Source organism: Macrobrachium nipponense, chromosome 5 (assembly GCF_015104395.2).
Source record: "Macrobrachium nipponense isolate FS-2020 chromosome 5, ASM1510439v2, whole genome shotgun sequence".
NCBI classification, from domain to species: Eukaryota; Metazoa; Arthropoda; class Malacostraca; order Decapoda; family Palaemonidae; genus Macrobrachium; species Macrobrachium nipponense.
In genome coordinates, this window is record NC_061107.1 from 89,617,725 (window position 1) to 89,640,139 (window position 22,415).

Consider the following 22,415-nt stretch of genomic DNA (forward strand, 5'->3'; position numbering starts at 1 on the left):
CATTCGTCATCGCATTTTCTCCTTACGTTTCAGATTTATAAACTCACACACTCTCTCTGGTACAGTCGCCAACAACTTTCACACTAAACTCCTTACACTCATTTATTCCTTCATCCCCAACTTTTTCTGGCTAAACTCCTTACACTCATTTATTCCTTCGTCCCCAACTTTTCCTGGCTAATGTTTCTAACCTACAGACTACATCAACGACTCACCAACATTCATTCTTGCCTCTTGAAAATCTTGCTTTCTCCTATACTATCTAATGCTACTCTTTATCCTCTTTGCCTGTTCTACAATCCTAGCTTTTACACTCTCATACGGCACATTCCCTACACTCATCATTTACCCCATACATACTCAACAAAAATCCTGTCAAAAAGCTACATAACTCCTTGGCCAGACTCTCTTGTTATCTCCATAATTCTTTAAATAAAGTCCCCTATGTCCATACTACCATATTCCTCATATTGTGCACATCGGGGTATCTCTCTCATATCACAGCCTTTCGTACTTCCTGCTCACTCTCACTTTCGCTACTTCCATTCTGACCCCTCTCCCTCCCTCTTCCGAATACAGCGAGTCAACTTCCATACTCACGTCCAATACTCTTGACTACACTCTTCTTACCCTTCTTCTTTCTATCTATCTGTTTCCACTCACCGCTATCCAAATCATCTCAGCCCTTTCCCCAATGATTCAGTCTGGTCTCATCCTGTCCATCCCCTTACCAACCTTCTTTCCTTAGTCATCTTCTTTTCTTCAGCCCCCTTCTTATTCTTGTCTTAGGTTTATCCTTATCCTGTGTTTTCCCTTCTTTCCTTACCTATCACAAATCACCTTTGTCACTCATACTCTCATCCACTCACTCTTCCACTTTCTTTACTATGCCTGGCCCGTACAAGACCCAGTAGGCCTACTCCTACAGCTCCCTCTCCCATGAATCCCTTCATCATTTCCTACATCATCTCTTGCACTGCATTCATCATTACCCGAATTTTTCATCTATTTTCTCAACCATTCTCTCTTCCGCTCCTTTCACCTCTTTTTTCATTTCCACTTTCACACTCCTTAGCATTCCTCTCATTTCCTCTAACTCGCTCTTCAGCCTCTCATTCTCCACTTCAATCTTCCTTAGCTGCCCTCATCAACCTCAGTCCTCCTTCAGCCTCTCCATCTCCTTCAACCCTTCCAGCCTCCACCAATCACACAACTCACTACCCCAATCGTCCTGCAGCTCGCCGCACCAACCAGTGCCTGTTTCGGCGCCAAAAAATAATGTGGCGGGATCACAAGCTGGCAAAATTCCCCCCACATAAACCTAATCACTCCAGCTGCCAAATTCACGCTCAGCCACACTTTCCTCTTAAACACTACAATATTCACGCAGGACAATTGACTACATACTACACACAGAAACAAACAAAAACAAAAAACCACAACCTCACATATAGCAAACAGCAAACAACAAAGAACTCAGCCACAATACATGACCACTACACAAACAATCAACAACACAAAAAAGCAACATAAACACATAACAACACCAAGGAATGCCCAACAGCTCGCTAACAACAACCCTCAACAAAACTCACAAGCACAACAAATCCAATAGCACAGGCACAAACAATTCCAAAGCAAACAACATCAAACTTAACAGCAGCAAATCAACAAAAAAAACACAACTCAAACGACTTCCAATCCTTCAACAGACTGCTGTCGACACTACTTGTTATCACCAGCTCTCACCAAAGACTGACTCAAAACACTCACTCAAAACACAGAACTCTAACAACAACAGCACCAACAGACAACCCAGAACTCTCCTACAGCTAATCAATCGTTAACCATCCAACCACCAATTGCTCTCTCTCTCTCTCGTCTCTCTCTCTCTCTCTCTCTCTCTCTCTCTCTCTCTCTCTCTCTCTCTCTCTCTCTCTCACACACACAGACGTTGTCAAATGGAACTCATAACTCCTCCATACTATGTTTTAATATATGCCTGCATTTGATCCGTTAGACCAACTCGTTACATCGACGACCTAAATTGCATTAAATTTTCCTACATGAAATATACAAGGAATGTCGATCATATTGAGTGTACTCATCCTCCGTTTGCAGGCAGTACTGGAGCGATGAGTTGTTGCATCTTCGCTGGGATGGTCTGGAAGAGTCTAAGTTGGGGGAGGATCCTTTGCAGTTACTATAATTCCATTTTATGGGCCGAGTCCATTATCAAAAGAAAACAAGCAGAGAAAAGCCAAGGCGAAATCCAAAACAAGCAAGGGCGACAACAATCTTATCCAACGTGGTAGGGGATCGGGCTGTGACCAAAGGTTCGCACGCTGCAAGAAATGTCTTGACAGCGGCGGGCGAACAAAAAGAGATTGGCAGGAGTAGTCACTGCCGGAGGCCGGCGGCTGGCGGCAGTGCTGCCAACTGCGGACAGGTGACTCGGTAACAATGTTTACCTGCAGCGTTGTAGCATTGGCAGTTAAAATTTTACCTAAGTGTTCGTAATTTTTATGGGGTGTTGTTCAGGCTGGTCAGGGGACCAGGGCTAATTCAGGTGTTCAGGTGGTGTATTGCAATATTATTTTTTCAGTACAACCCCTCACTTCATCAAAAATTAACCCTTCCTATCCTGTTATACTGCCATGTCTTTCACAACTCCTTTAATCACTTTTCTAGTTTTATGTCTACAGAGTAAAAAAGACACAAACACCACATATCAAGGCAGAAGAAATAGTTTTCTAACATCCACCACAGCCAAAGAAAACATGCTGGCTTACAGCAAGTATGTAGGGTACTTTCCCCTATTACCTGACTATCTCCAATTAACCACCTTATCACCATGTTTCAATGACTCTCAAAATCTCACTCAGGAATACTCCTACATATAAAGCAATGGTTGTAGGCTATTCCAGTAGGAACAACATATGTTCTGGCAGTTGCAGTTGTGTGGATGCACTGAGATATAGCTATTGACAAAAAACTAAATGAAATCTGATATTAGACTACTATCTACTTTAGCTGACAACTCCCCTGTTATCAACTAACTGGTAAATCTAAACCAAACAAATGATATGTAGTGCTTACCTGTAAAACAAACTGACCATTTAGCATTGTGTTTCTCTTTTTGAACCAATCCAAATGGAAGACAACACGATGCTAGTTCTGTTAAACTGAATGCAACCACTGTTCATAAACTTTCTCATATATCACCCTGGTGTTGCCCATCTGAAAGACATCATGAAAGATTATTATAATAATATAGTATATACTGTAGCTTGAAATAAACAAAGCTTAACTAAAAATATTTAAACACCTTCTAGACTTTTAGTCAAGTTCATTCACACTTAATATTCGTAACAAAATCCTTGCAAATGCATTAATGGCATTGAAAATTTTCAAAGGTGTTTTCATGCATACACATAACATCTTCATCTACTATTCTGGTCTGCAATCCATTGTTTCTTACTTAGAATGGCTGATCACCAAACTCACACAGGTAAGAAATTCTAATAGACATTGTTCATACTGTTTAAAACTCCCAACCCCACCCTCAAAATAAAATCACAATTCAGAACTTCCAAAAGTAGTTAACAATGAAGGAAAGCATCTGGATTGTGTGAAACTAGATCTAGGATTACTGGAATTTGTTCAAATTTTCTGACTGAAAATCACATGAATACATAACCTAAAACAACCTAAGATTGTGGTAGTCGAACCACTCAGCACCCTATTTCTTCTTACTTCACCTGGGGTAGAAGGCCTGAATGCTCCCAGCTTTTTGTTAAGTGTCCTGCCAAATGGGTGAAATGCCATAATAAGGTTTTGTTGTTGTCACTGCAATCTTTATCTAGTTTAGGTTTCTCACATATTGGGTAAGATCTGGTAACTTCCCACCTTGTGACCTCAACATGGATACCATACATATGCTGCCTACAACTTCTTAGATTTTTGCAATTAAACAGAAAAATATAGCAAAGGTCAAATACATCCATGCATAAGCATATCAAACCACAGTTGACTGCATTGTATAGACACAATTTCTAAAATTGTGTCAGCCACTGATGAATGACAACCTTTCCCCAACAAACCTTTGAGAAAAATAATGCTTTTTAACAGAGGTGTTTATTTTCTAAGAGATGTTTTCTTACTGTCACTGTTGATTCCTTGCATTTTTTCACAAGGGTCTCACTCCACTGAAGTTGTTCTGTGAGACCCACAAATTCAACTTGTCATGTACATAAAATGTAATGCAGACACATTCTGAGATTGGTTCTATACAGCAAATTCTACATCAATTGTAAAATCTACACTATCATAGCATTCAGAGAATATCAGTCTCAAATTTTTTGTTGAAGGCTTGATATTCTCTGTCCTCCTAATATCAAGTGACAGTCCTGGGAGAAACAAAACAAATGAAAAGCTTTAAAGCCTACCTTTAAATTGCATCATGGCTTGAATAACTTAGATGATCATTACAAATAGTACTTTAAATATTATTCTAGCTCAGATATTAAGCCACTACATGTCAAACAATACAGGCATAATCCTGTTAAGCAATGGAGACCCTTTCATTAATCTTGATGCTCTATTTAGTATTTTAAGCTGCTTCCTAAATTGCACCTTAGGAAGATGATAATGATAATGGATAAGAACTTTTCTGTTTATGACACAATCACAAGTTTTTACAGAATGCCTCATCAATATTATTCTAACAAGAGCAATATTTCCAGATGGTGGCCAGTAACACTTAGAACATTATTTACAGTTCAGACTAGCAGTTAACTTAGTCATATACTTTGTCAGTAGTCATATCTACCTTACTGATCATATTTTATAACCAGAAATCACCACGATTTCCTAATTCAATTTCCATCCTACAAACATAAATTCAATTTTATTTTAATTTACTTCCTTAATGCTGGTAAGAACATAATTTCTTATTTAAGATATCTTATCCAAGTAAAATAAAACTGGGTTTAACCTGCAAATAGCTTGAACTTTACTCAGTGTCTATGTGCTTGAAATTTAACTGGAAATATAGCCTATACATAGTTTATGAACAATATCAATAGCAGCATTGTGATTGAGCAACACCAAGGCAAAATAGCCAACCACATTTGCCTTCAAAAGAATATATATTTTAAGATGTATAGGCTAAAATGACAATTTGTCGAAAATTGCATTTTTCCTAACTATACAAACCTGAGGTCCTTTAACAATAGGAAGTAGCTAGCGGCAGCTGGAACGGTCGTAAGCTTCGAACAAGGGAGAACGGTAGTTAACTGCTTGTCCGACAGTCGCGCGCCGCGCGACTGGGAGGTAAACAAATCACTTTTGCTTTTTGGCCCATGCAAAATACGCAGAGAGTGAGGGGTGGCATGAGGAGGGACTATATGTAAAGGACCTCAGGTTGTTATAGTTAGGAAAAATGCAATTTTCGACAAATTGTCATTTGTTCCGATACGTAATACAAACCATCGGTCCTTTAACAATAGGAAGACTCACTTCTTGGTGGGAGGAATCTGAGTCTTTTGATAAACAGGACTGGTTGTTCGTCCATACCCTGGAATGCCTCCCTGGTCGTAAAGAGCGAGGGAGGGATCCAAGCCTCTGTCCGATTGATCGGGGTGTGCACCGCAGGATCAATGGTCAGAACCTCTGGGCCGCCGAGTATACTAAGAGAGAGGCAAGCGATCTCTTCGTACCAGCAAGCAAGAACTTGTTCCTGTTTGCAAGAGGCAACATAAAGTATGGGTTGTTCTCAAGGCTGGGCACCATTCCACTTCTTCCCCCTTGTTGGAGGAAGTGGTGATATACGCTCTATCCCTAGTGAAAGGGATGGATGGGGCTCTGTTGAGTAGCTCACCTGCATCTTGTCCTTATCCAGCAGGGTGACGACCGTGTCCCGCTCTAACCACAGGTAGAGGGAAGAAAAAGATGGGAAGAGGAGCCAGTCCACACTCTCATTCACTCATCCATTCTTATGGTCACACCAGGACTCGATGCTGTTCAGCCTGCGAGGGTCTGGGTTCGCTACACAACGTGTTGAGCAGCCACCACGGGTCCCAAGGAAAAGATCCAAGGACCTGTGGGCAATACCCGAAGGTAGAAGGAAGGGCATGTGGTCTGGTTTGACAGACCCCTGCCTTCAGTACCTGCGCCACGGAGAAGTTCTTGCGGACAAGGCAGCATCTCCTTCGCATCGAAGGCGGTGAAGTCCATTAGGGAGGGGATTGTGAACGACTCGAACCAATCGTCAGGGACCGAGGGTTCGAGTCTTCGCTACGAAGTTCAGTTACGAAATCGAGCGTCACGGATCCCCATCCCCCCCTGGATGCTTGACTTCGCAGGAGAAGTCATGCAGTTCCTCAGAGGAAAAGAAGGAAATAGTCGCATGACCTATCCCTCTTCTCTACTTCGGTGATGTCCAGTACCCATACTGGTCTGTCCGTTTGCCACGAAGTCTCTCGCATCCTCCTATCCCCATGCAGCGAAGTTCTCGGTAGTGGATAGGACACCGACACTCCATGGTGGGTGTCTATGGTATGGGTACTGTGACAAGCTATTAAACGAAGTAAAATGATTGCTCTGTAACAAACCGAACTAAGTCAACAGCGTAGTTCGTAACTGACTCGGCCGCGCTCTGACAGCCGCCGACTGACTGCGTTCGGTAGGAGGCAAGTTGTCAAAGCATCCGAGTAAGTCACGTGACCTTCGCCTTTAAAGGGTTTTTATGCCGAGAGACCAAACAATAATGATTTGTTTGTCACCAATGCCGGACAGCGAGGTGATGATTCTCTTAAGGCATGTGCCCAACAGGCGAAAGTCAATTGCCTTCTAAAGACCGAGGTCCCTGAAGGTAAAACATCTCATGGTTGTTGAATCTCAGCTAAGGAGAAACAATACTATGTACCGTTGAAGACGAAGGTAGATATTGAATGCAACCTACGTCTTCACATATGAATCGAGAGAAGGATTCTCAAGATTCATAACCTGTGCTTACAAATGACTGAAAACGCTAACCGCTATTTCATTGCTGTCCGGTGAGAAGTCGTAGTTGCAATGAAAGCGGGGCGTTCTTCAGTAATGAAAACACAGGGGAAAAGCCGCCTGAAGAACTGCTTCTCATGGTCTGAACATTTGGGAGTAGAGCTGTCAGGTCGGAGAGTAGGCGATGTCTTCTAACAAATCTCGTAATTCGGTTGAACAATGAACAATTGTACACCTACGAATAAGAGATATTTTGAAGACAAACTCAGATGGTCTGCAAAATCATTCGCATTATCGCAGTGCGATGCAGCGGGGAGACTTGTACAGCCCTTATGTTACCGTGCGGTAAACAGAAAGATGAAAGAGTCCAAGAGATATCTCTGTTGAAAATTCTCGCAATGTTCGAAGGCGATGGAATCTAGCGTCACAGCAGTAGAATGAGTCCTTCATTATTGCGAGAATCCCCGTTAATCAGCAGACCCCTTAATCAGAGACCTAAGTCCATGATTGTTGGGCAGAGATACGGTTCGGTAGTCAATCAAAGCAGGGCAGAGAGAGACATACATGACCGTGCATATCGGAGGCCCAGCTGATACTGAGCTGCTATCAGGCAGTTCAATACGCAGTAGTTGAGCCTGAGCTCTCGCTGACTCGTCATCCTGAGTTGCCAGGTAATGCCATTATTCCACGAAGGAATGCGTTCGGCTAGAACTACCGAGCATAAAAGATATGCTCAGCATTCATATTTAGGCGAAACGAATTTCGGTAAATATAACAGTTGAAATGGTGTTGTCGTGACAAAACCATAAGTATATAAAATTGAAAACTGAAAACTCCTGGGAGGTTCCAGGCAACCCCGAGTTGCAGTTCAATTAGAATACTTCTCTTATAAGTCGCAATCCGTAGTTTAAACTAGGATACGCGCCCCTACCCCTTGGACAATTCAACTGCTTAGTAGAATCATGTCGCGAGGTTAATATACGTAGTATATTTTGTAGGATTCTGAACAACGATCTCCATCCTAAATTCTTTCCTTCAAGAAAACAAAATAAGGATTGGAGATCGACCACCTTCGATCTCTATCAAAAGAGAGTGAAGGAGAAGTCTTCCTCGAAGGAAAGCTTCAATGGTGAACAGAATACTAAGACGATAGTTCAAGCCAAACTGGATATTCCAGTCCGATCTTCTCTAGTCCATGGTTGGTCGCCTACTGTGAGATAGTTCTTCAGCAGCAGTCTTCTTCCCAATGCTAGAAATTCCAGGAATTCGAGCATAGGCGAAGTTCCCGATTATCGTGTATATCGGGGATTCTCGTCTTGCTCACTTTGGACCGTGGTCTCGCGTAAGTGTTTGGAGATCGTCAAACTCGAACACTGAATGCGTTAGAAAATTCCATAGAATTCTAAGCAGTCTGCGAAACCCCCACCGAATTCGTCAAACGATATCGGCTGGTGGTCCTCTCGATTCCCGTAGAAATCGAGAATGGGGCAGGATTCCTCCTCAACGACCGGGGCTTACGTCAGGTAGGACCCGAAGGTCCCCCCAGTAGCGCAGTCCCGAACTTGGGATCCTACAGAGAAATCTCTTGTAGGATCCCTCCCCTTTCCCTTTCCCTCGTAACCGTAAGGAGAGAGAGGGAATGGGGGAGGAATTGGATACTCGCTCGCCTTCCCAGTGGAACTAGCAGTTGGAGAAGAGTAGGAACAGGGCCTCTCAGACTCCAGAGTCTGGGAAAAACGTATTCGTCAGGAGGGAAAAACGTTTTCCCGCGGAGGGTTACGAACTCTCACTGTAGGTAAGGGGGTCTGCCGCCACTGTGAACGTCGTCTGGGTGGGGCTGATCGACACTGACAGGAGAGAGCCCGATACCGTCCTCCGACTCATTCCAGTCCTCGTCGAGGTCGAAACCTCTCAGGAGGACCGAAGAGAGTATTCAAATACGGTGTCCGAAGACACGTAGAAACGCCGCTGTCGCAGTAGAGGAGGTGGAAGTAGCTTGATCGACCGGCCAGAACTGAGAGAGCCTTCTTGTCCGGAGACGAGAGACTCTGGTTGGAGACAGAATCGGCAAGTTCCGATCGCGGCAGACCCACCGTCGATTTGGGTTCCCTCTCGGGCCCCAAAACGACTCGAGCGAGACGTGGGCTCTGCTGGTGGGAGTGGCAATCATTCCGCAAGGTCATTATACTGACGAATCAGCTTAATGACTTCTGCAAATTCCTCTGTATCTCGGGAGTAACCGTGTCTTGCGGAGTAGGACCGTCCAGTCCCTCCAACAAGAACAGATCCCGAGATACTCCTCCTTCAGAAGGAGGAACAGCGGCAGACCCCTGACGGTCGCCTCCAGCTACTTGCGCGTATGTCCTGGTCGGTCCTGGAACCGTGCCTGGTCCATAGGCGGCGTCATAGCTGGGTCACGAGCGACGGCGACCTCTCGTGATCGCTCCCTCGGTACCTCGCTCCTCCCGGTATAGCCCGAGGAGGTTGAAGGTACGAGAGGCAAGACTGACGCTCCCCCTCGCTCGCTGGCAGGAACCAGCGTGCTTGGAGGGCTGCTGCTGATCGTCAACCCGCGGTGACGGTCGAGCAGCAGGCCTAGCCTTGCCGCTCGCCTGGGGCGATTGGCTCGGCTGAGAACGTCGAGACCGATCTCTAGCGTCAGGCGAGCTGCCGCTGGTCACCGTCTCCGCCGGTCCCATCGGGAGCGGCGGACGGGTGACCTGCTAGGCTCTCTGTCGCGTCGAGACCGGCCAGCGCTCTCTCGGCGCGTCGAGCCGCTGGTACCGGCGGCCGCGGGGACTCCTTCCTCAGCCTCAACCCGTGGCTGGTCAGCGGACCGTCACGTCAGCCCGAGCAACCAGTTGATCGCTGCGAGAGCGTCCACTGGCCTGGCGAGAGTCGTGTGCACGACTCTCGCAGTCTTCTGCTCCGCGCGCTGTCTTGACGGCGAGCGAGCTCGGGCGTCAAAATCAAAAACTTTGGCTGGACGGTCTTCTTTGGAAGAGCGTCCACTCGGTGCTTCTCGCGAACGAGAAGCGGCCGAGACGGAACCTGGTTTAGCGGCAGAACCGCTAGCACCAGGTGAGGACGCACCAGCCGAGGCTGGTGCACCTCTGGTCCCCGTCGACTTCTTCTTTGCAGAATGAAGCGAACGGGGCCCCGTTCCCGAAGGAACAGGAGGACCAGCAGAAAGAGCTCCCCAGCTCGCCTCTGAGCGAGCCGGGCCCTTAGAAGATCCCGAAGGAGTCTTCTTAGGGGGGAGGAGGCAACCTTCTTCTTCTTCGGCTGTTTGGCCTTAGAAGTCGAAGGGGAAGGAGAGGCAGCAGAACGACGAAGAAGACGACGAAGACGACGACGACACCTTCTTCCTCTTCCTCTTCTTCTTCGCCAGGCTCCGCAGGACGACGTCAGGTCTTCCATCCAGAGGGAGCCGGGGCAGTTGCCGAAGCAACAGGGCCGACTGCACCTGTCCGGAAAGACCTGAGACTGTGACAGCACCACCCACAGCAGGAACAACAGGAACAGGTCCAGGAACAGCAGGAACGGCAGGAACATCTGAAAGTGAATGAGCAGCAGGCACCTGATCTGAAAGGAATGAGCGGCTGGGACAGCAACAGGTACGGCAGGCACGGCAGGTACCACAGGAGAGCCAGGCGTCCTGTCGGCAGCTACCGTCATCCTCGGCACTGGCGGCAGGTCCAGGGGGGTACTCTTTGGCAGCGGAAGTCCGGGGTCGGCAATACAAAGAACCCAGGTGGCGGTGGCACCGTCCTCTTTGGCACGGCAGGAATTGGTTTCTGGATTGCAGCCGTGGGTGTTACCGACATGACATGTGGTGTGTACACCAGGTGCGGTGGCATCTCATATGCTGGTGTCGAGCTTGTGGTTGGTGTAGTGGTTACCGTACCATGAGTGACCACTGCGACCCCAGCCAACCGCTGAATCAACCCCTCCCCCTGTATGCTCGGCACTCCCTGCAGTCCCAGCGACTCCCACACCTGTCCAGGTCGTCCTTCGCTGATGGCACACCTGCGGAAGCAACAGTCGGGTTAGTTAGAGGGGCTTCCTCGCACCTGGGGGGGAGAAGAACCCCACCCAGAGCGGAGGGCGGAAGACCCCGAGTACAACTGGACGTCCGGGTAGCGGGTGGGCGCCCTCCTCCACACTCGACGGATCGAGAGAGGAGAAGGACTCCGCTACCCCCCCCACCCCTGCAGGGGAAGGCGCGAAACGTGGGGGCTGGCCGGGCGGGGGGCAGGAAAGAGGACGAAGTCCGTTACCAAAGGAGTCACTGGACTTTACGATGACTTCTTGGGCGGCCTCCTAAGTCTCTTCCTGCCCTCGTACAGCACCCACTGCGCCTCGGACCAATGCATACACGTTACACAGGGCTCGTTGCGGGAGCACTCTCGCCCCCGACAACGAGTACAAACTCGTGAGGATCTACATCTACATCCAGGTCGTCTCCCACGGATGTAGCACTGCGGTAACATAGATAGATTAGTAAGAGGGGTTCCCTCACGCACGGGGGGAAGACATGCCCCACCCCGAACGCAAGGAAGACCCCAAATACAAAATACAATGAAGAAGCTGAGCGGGGGGCAGGAAGGAAGACGAAGAATCGGATACCAAGGGAGTCGCGGGAGAGCTTTCCGACGACTTCCTGGCAGACCTTCGCTTCCCCTACCCCCGCACAGCAGTGAAAAGTAATATGAAAATGAAACAGAATACTGCCCTTGCGATTCACTTCAATAGAACTTAAAGGAGAAAAGATCAATTCCCGGGTAAGAACGGAAACTTGATCCAATAATATGATGCTATCATAAAATATATATGAAAATGAAACAGAATACTGCACTTGCGATTTTCATTTTCACTAAAAAAATCGTAAGGATCAATTCCCGGGTAAGAACGAAAAATTGATCAAATTAAATTTCACATGCAAATAAATAAATGAAAATGAAAAGAATATTGCAATTGCGAATCCACTTTCATTGCATTCTATTATACAAAATTAAAAGGCTCGTGCCGAGCGCAATCACTCTCTCGGTAACGAACGCACAGGGCAAAAATATAATGAAAAGAGTACTTACATTTTTCAATTACACACTTTTCGCCCAAAATACATGACTGGGAACGGCGCCGAGCGCGCCCGCCCTCGGCACCGAGACATAATTCAAGGGTTCAATTCATGAAAAGAGAGGAAATCGCCGCATCTACGGCGATAACTCCATGTTGGTTCATAATTAAGTAATGAAAAATGAAAACAGTGTACTTACAGTTTCATTTTCAAGTCAAACAAACCATTAGTAGAAAACACAATATAAACAAAGCATACGACGATGAAGCGGGCAGAGAGCGATGACGAACACGTCCTTCACACCCGCGGCCGAAAGCAAAAGTGATTTGTTTACCTCCCAGTCGCGCGGCGCGCGACTGTCGGACAAGCAGTTAACTACCGTTCCTCCCTTGTTCGAAGCTTACGACCGTTCCAGCTGCCGCTAGCTACTTCCTATTGTTAAAGGACCGATGGTTTGTATTACGTATCGGAACAACTATATCATTACATTCACTAAAAGCTTCTAATAGAACAGAGCGTAAAACAGAATACATAGGTTAATTTAGGCCAAGAACTAGTTATTATTATTATTAATAGGGGTTAGTTTTTTCCAGACCTCTGAGTCTCAAGTAGACTCTTCTCGGGCTGGTTCTCAGGGATCAATCCTGAGAAAAAAAAAAAAAAAAAAAAAAAAAAAAAATTAGACTTTATTTGAGAAACCCGTCTTATTTAAAAAATTTATGATTTTATTAATTGAAAAATCCCTGCTTTCCGCAAGAATATTTTTCATTTCCGAACTCCGCAGATAAATAGATCTTTCCTGGGTCCAATTTGGGCACTCAACAAGCAAATGCTGTACTGTCATGGGTGTTTGACATCTGTTACATTTCACTGGGTCAGCATGTGGTGTTGACACAAGTGACCCATGTGAGAATCTTGTGTCCCCATACGTAGCCTTGCTAGGATCACCTCTTTTGCTCTTTCCTCCTGTGAGGATGTTCTCCATGCATAGACTTCAGTTTTTATATTTTTAAGTTTATTTGTCGTTGGCACCGAGGGCCCATTCTTCTTTCCAATCCTGGTAAATTAAGTTTTAACTGATTTTACCCAGTCTGACACTGGTGCATATGAAATTGTTGGAGGGATAGTGCAGGCTAATTTGGCAGCAGAGTCTGCATATTCATTTCCTTTTATTTCCCACGTGTGCTGGGATCCAACATATTTCCACTGATATTCCTGATTGGAGGAGTTGATGAATTTTTATTTGAATTTCCTGTACTATTTGGTTTCCTGGTTTATACTGTCTTATTGCATCTATAGCACTACGTGAGTCACTGAAAATAACAGACACACTTGCTTTTGCCTCAGATATATATCTAGAGCCATCTGTATGGCTGTGACTTCAGCAGTAAATACTGATGATATTGAAGGTAGGCTTTTTTTACTTAACATATTTTTCGAAATATGCAGATGCTCCTACTCCAACATTATTTTTGGAGCCGTCTGTATATATCATAAATTTGTTGCCTTTCTTCTAATGTGCTCCAAAGCATGTTGGCGGTACATTTCCGTACTTGTCATTTGTTTTTTGAGTAGGTAAGACAGGGAGGTACATATCTTTACTCTATTTAAATCCATGGTGGTGGCAATTCCATTGGTGGGTGAAAAATTGGATTCATATTATGTATGTTCATTATGTATCTAGCTCTTTTTGGGAAAGAGCTAGTACTATTAACTGCTGTTACTTGATTACAGTTTTGGAAGCAGTAAGTTGCAGGAGACGATCCCGCTTGCAATGAAAGACCTCTTTGTATTGTTATTAAATTACGGTGATGTTTTAAGGGCAAAACACCTGCCTCCACCAAAAAGTGAGTTTGTTGGGGACGATCGGAAAGCTCCTGTGCACAATCGCACGCCTTCATGGTGCACTGCATCGAGAGATTTTAATGCAGATTCTGAGGCGGATGAATATATTGGACAGCAGTAATCTATTATGGATAAGACTGTTGCCTTATATATCATTAATAAAATGTCTCGCTTTGCTCCCCAATTAGTGTGTGATAACTTTTTTAATATGGCAACGGCTTTGGTGCCCTTGGCTTTAATGTATTTGATGTGTTCTTTCCAATTTTAAATGTTGATCAAAATATTACTCCTAGATACTTGATTTTTGTACAAAATTGTATTTCAGTGCTATAAAGATGCAGTTTGATTGTTTGGTTCTTCATCCACCTTTGTCTTTGTAAAAGACGATTGCTTTTGTTTTATCAGTTGAAAATTTAAATCCAACTGAATTTGCCCAACTACATATATTTGAAATGGCAGTACTGAGAACTCTCTGAGCATGTCTCAAATTACTACTCGTATAGTAAATGACAAAGTCATCAACATATAAACTGTTTTTACACCACTTGGTAAATTTATAGTAATGTCATTGATTGCTAAAGCAAACAATGTACAGCTCAAGACACTACCTTGAGGGATTCCTTCTTCCAGTTTATAGGTTACTGAGTAGGAATTTTCTACTCTTACTTGAAAAGTTCTGTTTGTTAAGAAGTTCTTAATAAATATTGGTAAGTGGCCTCTTAGTCCCTTGGAGTGGAGTTTTGCATGATGTTATGTTTCCATGTTGTATCGTATGCTTTTTTCTATATCAAAAAATATAGCTACTGTTAATTTCTTTTGTTCAAAGCCTTTTTTGATATGATCTTCTAAATGTGTTAAGGGATCTAGGGTTGATCTGCCAGCTATTGAACCAGATTGTGTTGGTGTTAAAATGGATTCTTTGGTTATTACATACGTTAATCGTGCATTAACCATTTTTTTCTAAGATTTTGCATAGGCAACTTGTTAGAGATATCGGTCTATAATTGGATGGATTACTTGCATCCTTTCCTGGTTTGTTTATTGGAATAATTATGGCATGTTTCCATTTATCAGGAAAGGACACGTTTTAGCCAGATACTATTGTAAAATTTTAATAAATATGATTTAGCTATAGGAGCTAATTTTTCTATCATTTCAAATGATATTTTATCATATCCTGGTGCAGAGGGATGACAAGAGTTGATGGCATTATCTAGTCATCCATGTTAAAAATATAGTATATTCCAGGTCTTCAAGAGTTTCAAAATTGAGTATTATATTTTCTTTTTGTTTTCTGATACTTTGAAAATGTGTATCTAGGCTGGAGTAAGCACTGATGTTTTCAAAAAAAAAAATGTTTCCCAATTATGTTTGATATTTCATAAGTATCATGGTATATTTTTCCGATTTAAATGTATTGCACTTCTTGGAGGTCTTATATGTTTTCCATTGATTTTCCTTATCTTTTGCCAGATATCCCTTGTGGATGTGTTTGAAGATATGTTTGAGACATATTCCTTCCATGATGCGATTTTTTCAGCTATTACCGTTTTTCTAAATTTGGCTGTATATTTGTTATATAGTGGTTTAATGTGGTTAATTGTTATGCTTGTTATAACTATTTTGTTTAATTATGTTTATACTATAGGGCATTTTGTTGGTCGAGTGATTTAAGGCGAGTTTTGCGTCTGTTTAGATTGCGACTCAATATATGTTTTATTTTACTTAATGTTGTTAATGTTGGATTCCACCATGGGAACAAGGGGATTTTGTGGAATGTGTTTTGGTTTTTGGAATACTTTGTATCTGCAGCATTTATTATGAAGTTTGAGAAGGATTCACATGTAGATTGTGATCTTCATTATGTGGGAATGGTGTTTAGTGTGTATAGGAAATATTTATCCCAGTTAGCTTTTTGGATATTATATCTTGTAGGTGGCAATATTTTGACATTACTTAAGTAGTTCAGAATGATTGGGAAATGGAAAGGTCACTTGTGTATGAATCGTCTAGGACGTTCCATTCAAATTTCTCCGCTACATCATTTGAACATAATGAAATGTCAATTGAAGAAAAGGTTAGGTGTGTATTTGAAAAATATGTTGGAACTTCACTTTCATTGAGACAATACAGGGTTGTGTTTCATTATAGTATTCTCTATGTTGATTCCGGAGTGTCAGTGGGGTTATTAATATCCCATAATGGATTATGTGCATTAAAATCTCTTACTATAAGTAGTGTTCCTGTATACTTTTGCTAATAAGTTCAGAAAAATCACTGAAATTTGCATTGAAATTTGGTTGGTTATATAAATTACAAATAGTAATTTTACTTTTATCAGGCATATACAGTTTTAATTGATGTTATTTGATATGGCATAGATGGTTATGTCAACAGGTTCATATGTAATGCTATTATGAAACGTATATGGCTGTGCCTAATTTTCCACGTCAGTTGGTGAATAACAGGCAATTTCATAGTGTTGGATATTTGTAGGGTTACTTCCTATATGTTGTAGACATATGCACATAGGGTTGTGGTCTCGTATGATTCTTTGTAATTCACCCAGACGTAGTCGGGTTAAGAGACCATTTATATTCCATTGAATGATTTTATATTCCATTATTGGAGGAATTGGTGTTAAATTCTGTAAATTGATTGCTGATTTTACTTTGTCTCGTAGTTTATATGCATTTGAATTTATTTGTGGTTTTTTAATCATTGTATTGTATGTTGGTTATTAGATTCTGCAGTTGTTTGTTTTCATAGTTGAATATTAATAAGTCTATTTTTGATTTTATAATTTACCTTTTTGTATTTTAAGGCGATTCAGAACATAATTCGTTCTCATGTTGGTGTGTTAAAGGGACCTCCTTAATTTGGTAAAATTGTCAATGCAATTTCGTATGTGTCCCTGTCTTGGTAGTTGTTAGTTGGTTATATGTACTTACAAAGCATTCATTACAACCACAAGATGAAGCATGTTTGGTAATGTTAATTATTGGTTCAGAAGTTTTTGGTCTAGCTTTAGAAATTTCTCGGTTTTGTAATTCTATTGTGCCTTTTCTGTAGTGATAAGGACTGTTGGTTGAGGGGTTATTTGTTTTGTTTTGTTGTTGTTAATGGGATATTTTCGGTGTGGATGGTTGGGGGTGGGGGGTGATAGTTATATTTTGGTTTGGTTAATGGTATGATTTTCATTAGTATTATTTGATGGAAATTGTAAAGAGTGATCTTTACTGTCCAGATGTTGGCTGTTTGATTGAGATTGAGGGTAATTGTGTATTTCCACTTGTGATGAGGTTAGTTTAATATCTTTTTTAAAATGTTCTCCTGGTGTATTTGGAGTCTCTCTGGATTGATTGTAATTTTCAATATTTACTTTTTTTCCCTTAGGTGGGGTTCTTTCTAGAATTCTTTTTCTTTTTGCCAGTTTCGATTATCATCATTATTTAATTCTTTTCTATTGGAAGTTCTTTTCCATGGATAACTGAATCATCTATGTTAGTGGTGGTATTGGTTGTTGTAATATCACTTTTTATTTTGGGTTTCAGTATTATTGGTATGAAATCCAGTTTCCATGTTTATACTATCTTGTTTGTCATTGTGCTGTTTGATGTCTTGATTTTTAGGCACATTGAAAAGGTGGGGTTTTGGATGGATTGTTAACGCCTCTTACTTTTAGCTCAAGTCTGGCTTCCATGACTGACATTCCTGTCCTATTTATTAACAACTGAAGTTCTGTGTTATATTGGTAAAATGGACACTCCTTAGATTTTGCGTGATGGGCTAGTCCACAATTAATACATTTTGATTGATTACAGTTCCAATTAGTGGTATGGTCATGCTGATGCACAGACTGCACATACAGCTTTATTACGGCATCTTTTGTATGTGTGTCCATATCCTTGAGCACTGTGTACATTGTAATGGTTTAGGAACAAAAGGACGAACTTCTCTATTTTGTCCAAGAATTTTTAGTTTTAAATGGCAAGTCTTGGCCTGTAATTTTATTTTGGCAATGTGATATTTTTACTTTTATCTTTCCTACTTGAAATAGAGTATATTTCTAAATCGTGGATATTGTTATATCTCAATTTTAGGAGTCTAGCAATAGTTGTTTTGAAGGAAGCTCCTGCTCGCTATTGGGTAGGATGACTGTACCCTGTACATAATTCAATGTTCGTGGCTTGTAATTATTACCTTTATATTATTTATTTCTGTTATACTTAAAAAGGCAGTGGACTGCTTTTTATTGGTTACTTGGATAAGCCATTCATTGTCCTTGATGTGTCGCATTCCATGTCTTGTGTTGGATATATGTTAAGTAATTTGTTTTCTAGCATCGCTGCTGAGATTTTGTTGTCAGCTTTGAGGACTAGAAATCTTGACCAATTGTCTGGTCCAAAGAGGTCATCAAAATGTACCAATGTGGGATTAAGTCGGTAATTTTTGTTTCTCTTTGGTCCTTGTTTATGTATGTTGCTTGTCTATTATGATTTTATATTTTTCTGTATTGCTGGGAGGATTATTTGTCTCTAATTCAGAATTATTGTTCATCATATATGGTTCCATTGTTACGATGTTGGAGTTTACCAATTTATTTTTGTTTGTTTGTTTCTTTTATTTATGCACTTATTTTTGGTTTCCTGGCTCTGCTGCTTTACTTGGAACAGGGTGTTCCTTTGTATCTTTTATAGTACTTTCACTGACTTGTGGCAGTACCTAGGAATTCGGGAGTGACGTGCCAATGATCATCAACTGTGCCGTAGTTTTTCCATCATGGGGCCCAGGGGTACTCAAATCATTTATTTCACAGTTCATAAATTTTGAGTTTTTACAAAATCAAAAAAAAAAAAAAAAAAAAAAAAATTCTTGAAAAAGATATCATTGGCCCTTCTCGCAAGTTAAATCTTCTGCCAAAGGCACAAGTGAGAAAGGACTCCCAAAATGTCCGCATCCCTACCCTACCCCAAAAGGGGATGGCATAACATGATTAGTATGGCCCAAGTGTAAGCAGAACCCGCTTGCTAGGACTAAGAGTATTATTGTTACAATTATCCCCATCCTAATCACATTATGGGCAAACTGGATAGAATGCCGAGAGTTCTATTCCTAGAACCAGGCCCCCCTGGAATCCGTGGTCCAGCTCCAACAGAATAGTTCCGCCTGAAAAACAGGTCCGAACATTGGTCGGGTAGATGATGGATCTACCACAGTTCTCACTATTTAGCTTCGGATTTAACTCCACGTTAAGCATGATATGTTTTCTCATTATTTGCTTTCAAAAATTTTGGCAAAAAATGGAAAAGTCCACATAAGTTTACTCGAAAAATATAATAATGTCATATGGGACTCTTGGGTTCGAACCTGGGAAGAGATTCCTGAGGTTCGAGAGCCCCCTCACCACGTCAAGGTGGTCCCAAAATGAGGGGGGTGGGCCAAGAACTAGGACTGGTAGATCTAGGGGGTACTATTCCGCAGCGGCCGTAGACTAGGCAGTTGCGGTTTTTCTATGCAGTTTACCTTTTACCTCTGAACAAGAATTTTAAGTAATATTTTATTCGGGCGACTGTAATTAAACCGCCGGGGGCCAGTACTAAACACGGGGAAATACATTGGATGCCCCAATCCCTAGTGGATGTCGTATCCGCGGTTACGTTCCTTGCAGTCTGTGCGGACCTATTCTGTAGAATTACCCTGGGACCTATGAAGTCATTCACCACTTAAAGCTAAATTGACAGGCTTTGAAAGAGGCAACTTAGGAAAACCTTGCAGTTTGCACTTTGAAACAATGGGTTGGAGAGGTGGAAAATCAGATGGAAGGAAGAGTATTCGAATTGAAGGGTAGAGGTGAGGTGCACTGACGGCACAGACTTCTCATAAGACTAGACATCGCCACAGTCAAAAACCTCATTAAAACTGCATAAATGTTGCAGACTTTGCGGCTATATCAGCGGGTTGCAACCTTTTCTAAGACTAGACGCAGATCAAAGACTTAAACAGGGATACATACCTACCTAGGTATAGTATATTCAAAAGCCTCCTCACAAATGGCCCAACAAACTAAATCCCCAACATGACATCGCGGTTACATCCAGCCTAGGATACCTAACACTATGAAATTGATGGAGCCCAGTAATTCATTAGGTAGGTACGTAGGTAGGTAATTAAAGGTCAGTCTGGGAAGGGATACTATGGTTAGGTATCAGCTAGGTGGGTACCGCAGGAAATTAGGATCATACCTAGGTAGGTAGTATAGGGTACCTATAGTAGGTACTACAAGAAAGCAAATTTAAAAAAAGAACTAGGTACTTTCTCCTACCTACCTATTCTGCAGGGAGCTACGGTACCCACGAGGAAAAACACAATGACAATTATTATAAAATAAAATAGTATAACTGACAGATTTAATCCTCGGCTAATAGCTAAGTAGGTACTAGCTAGTATATATAGGCTAGTACCTAGCCTAGTTTGCCAGCCAAGAGCACCTCCATCAACATCAAAACAAAAGGCTAAACTTACATTTATTCCCGGGTTGTCCATTTGAATGAATTCCAGGCATGGCTCTATCCACTCATCTGGAACACTTATATGCTTTGATTTCAAGAAATTCCTCACGTTTGTTGTAAGTGTCATTATTAATTTTGCCCCAGACTTCAGCTGACATGAACCAGTGACAACGATTACTGGCTCGCGAGTCGCGACGATTTGAAGGATATTTACATTTTGCCTGCCTGCTTTGTGTCATTCTTATCTACACTTCAGAATCAGTATTGAATTTCAGATGTCAAATCACAGGGTATTGCTTCAGAAAATCGTGGGGGTATATTCCTTACATCTGGTTGTAAATCCTTGAATTATGTAAATATAAAGCAAGAAAGTTTATGACCTGCGGCAGCTGTACAATTTTATTATTTTATTTGTAAATTTCGTGTGAATAAAACTTACGAAGAGGTTTCTCAGATGCAAGTCTCCTGGCAAACAGCGTAAACACGAGTTATAAATTAGCTGTAAAATCGTGCTGTACATAACATTTTTAGTGGGTGGATTATGAAACTTAGGGACAAGCAAATATTTTTTAACTGGTGCATGGGATAGCACGAGTCATTAACAAAATTGTCACGACGCAAAAATAGACAAGGTAGCTTCTATACAGTAGTGCAGACAAAACTTATCAGATTCAACATTTATTTGACTATTCCGAACATGTTGGGCCATCATTTTATCTTTGAAAAACACAATACATATTTAAAAAAAATGTCAGCTACAGTTCGACTCACAGTCAAAAATGTACCGACGCAGCGCTACGTTTGGGCTGTCAACTATAGGAGTATAAGTTCGAACTGTATCGAATTGTCGAGAACTAGTGCATTTGCTCTCGAATCAACAAGTAGAATTGTCGTATTAAGTTCTTAAAAGAATTGTGTAGTATAAAAATACTGAATAATTCGCACAAACTAAGAAACATTTCTTATTTTTAAATAATGCTACAGTCCTAACTGGTGTTGAATGGCTATTTTTTATTGGTTTGTCGCCGTTGTATGAGTCAGCGAGTTTAGAAAAGCCTCGGAATACACCTGATTCGGAAACACTCCATCCGATGATCCGAGACCGATCAGTAGTAGTATATTGTCAGAGTGAAAAGTTAAGCGACGAACTATGAACTATTTTTTAGGTGGCTTTTATTTCACGTGTGTCAGTAAGTGTTTAGATTTATAATCTTAATTCGTTGTAACAAATCTTACTGCATTTTCGTTACAAAACTGGAGACAATTCGTAAGCGAGGGTAAAGAGTATATTTTTATCTTTGCATGTAGTGTTTTTCTAACGAGTTCGTGTGTTGTTTTCCCCAATCAGTGTTGTGTGTGGTGTCATGTTCGTGTGAGGTAATCTAATGGGTTGCACTTGACATTAAAATAGTCATTTTATCATTTTAGGTTACTAAGCCTACTGGGATGAAATGTATCTTTGTTTAAGGCTTTTTTCTCGCCACTGACAAATACACCATGGAGTTAAAACTAAATTTCTTTTGTCATGTCTTACTTTATTTTAGACTGAGGTTTTAAAGCATCCTGGGCTTTATTTAACTTGCCGTGGGATTTAGATTCATGGCCAGCGTCCAAGGTGAAGGTGTATTGTTTGTTACTGTGTTCCGTCAAGCGCTGCAAGGTGCAATGAGGCTAGACACCTACCCTATGTGGGTATGAGAAAATGTACGTATAGTTAATGAAGTGGACAGCGGACATGTTACTTTAAGACTAGGCTATAGGCAGCCTCAGCAAATTATGGGATACCTAGTTCTAATACTGGATTACGAACCTTTAATATTGTTGTAGTATCATTTATTTTTTTTTTTTTTTTGTCAATTTAAAATGTTTACACCAGTTGGGTAGGCCAGAAATGCAGTTGCCTTGTTTATCTCAACAGGAACTCTATAAATTTTGCTTTTTGATGTTTTGTCTTACTGAAAATTTAAGGTTTT

At 41.9% G+C, this 22,415-nt stretch overlaps 1 protein-coding gene across 5 annotated transcripts in view; it reads right to left on the minus strand.

Moving 5' to 3' along the window:
• The window catches only part of LOC135215488 (recQ-mediated genome instability protein 1-like), a 359,294-nt gene that overhangs the window by 144,560 nt on the left and 192,319 nt on the right, over positions 1-22,415 (minus strand). Inside the window, exons 1-2 of one of the 5 annotated variants that reach the window (XM_064250250.1) lie at positions 20,456-20,610; positions 3,100-3,240 (exon numbers count right to left, since the gene is read on the minus strand). The exons of the other annotated variants lie outside the window; for them this stretch is intronic. Of the exons in view, the coding sequence (XP_064106320.1) occupies positions 3,100-3,126 (27 nt within the window). The 5' untranslated portion in view covers positions 3,127-3,240; positions 20,456-20,610. Of the gene's footprint in view, positions 1-3,099; positions 3,241-20,455; positions 20,611-22,415 lie in introns of those variants that run through there. 5 annotated transcript variants of the gene reach the window in all.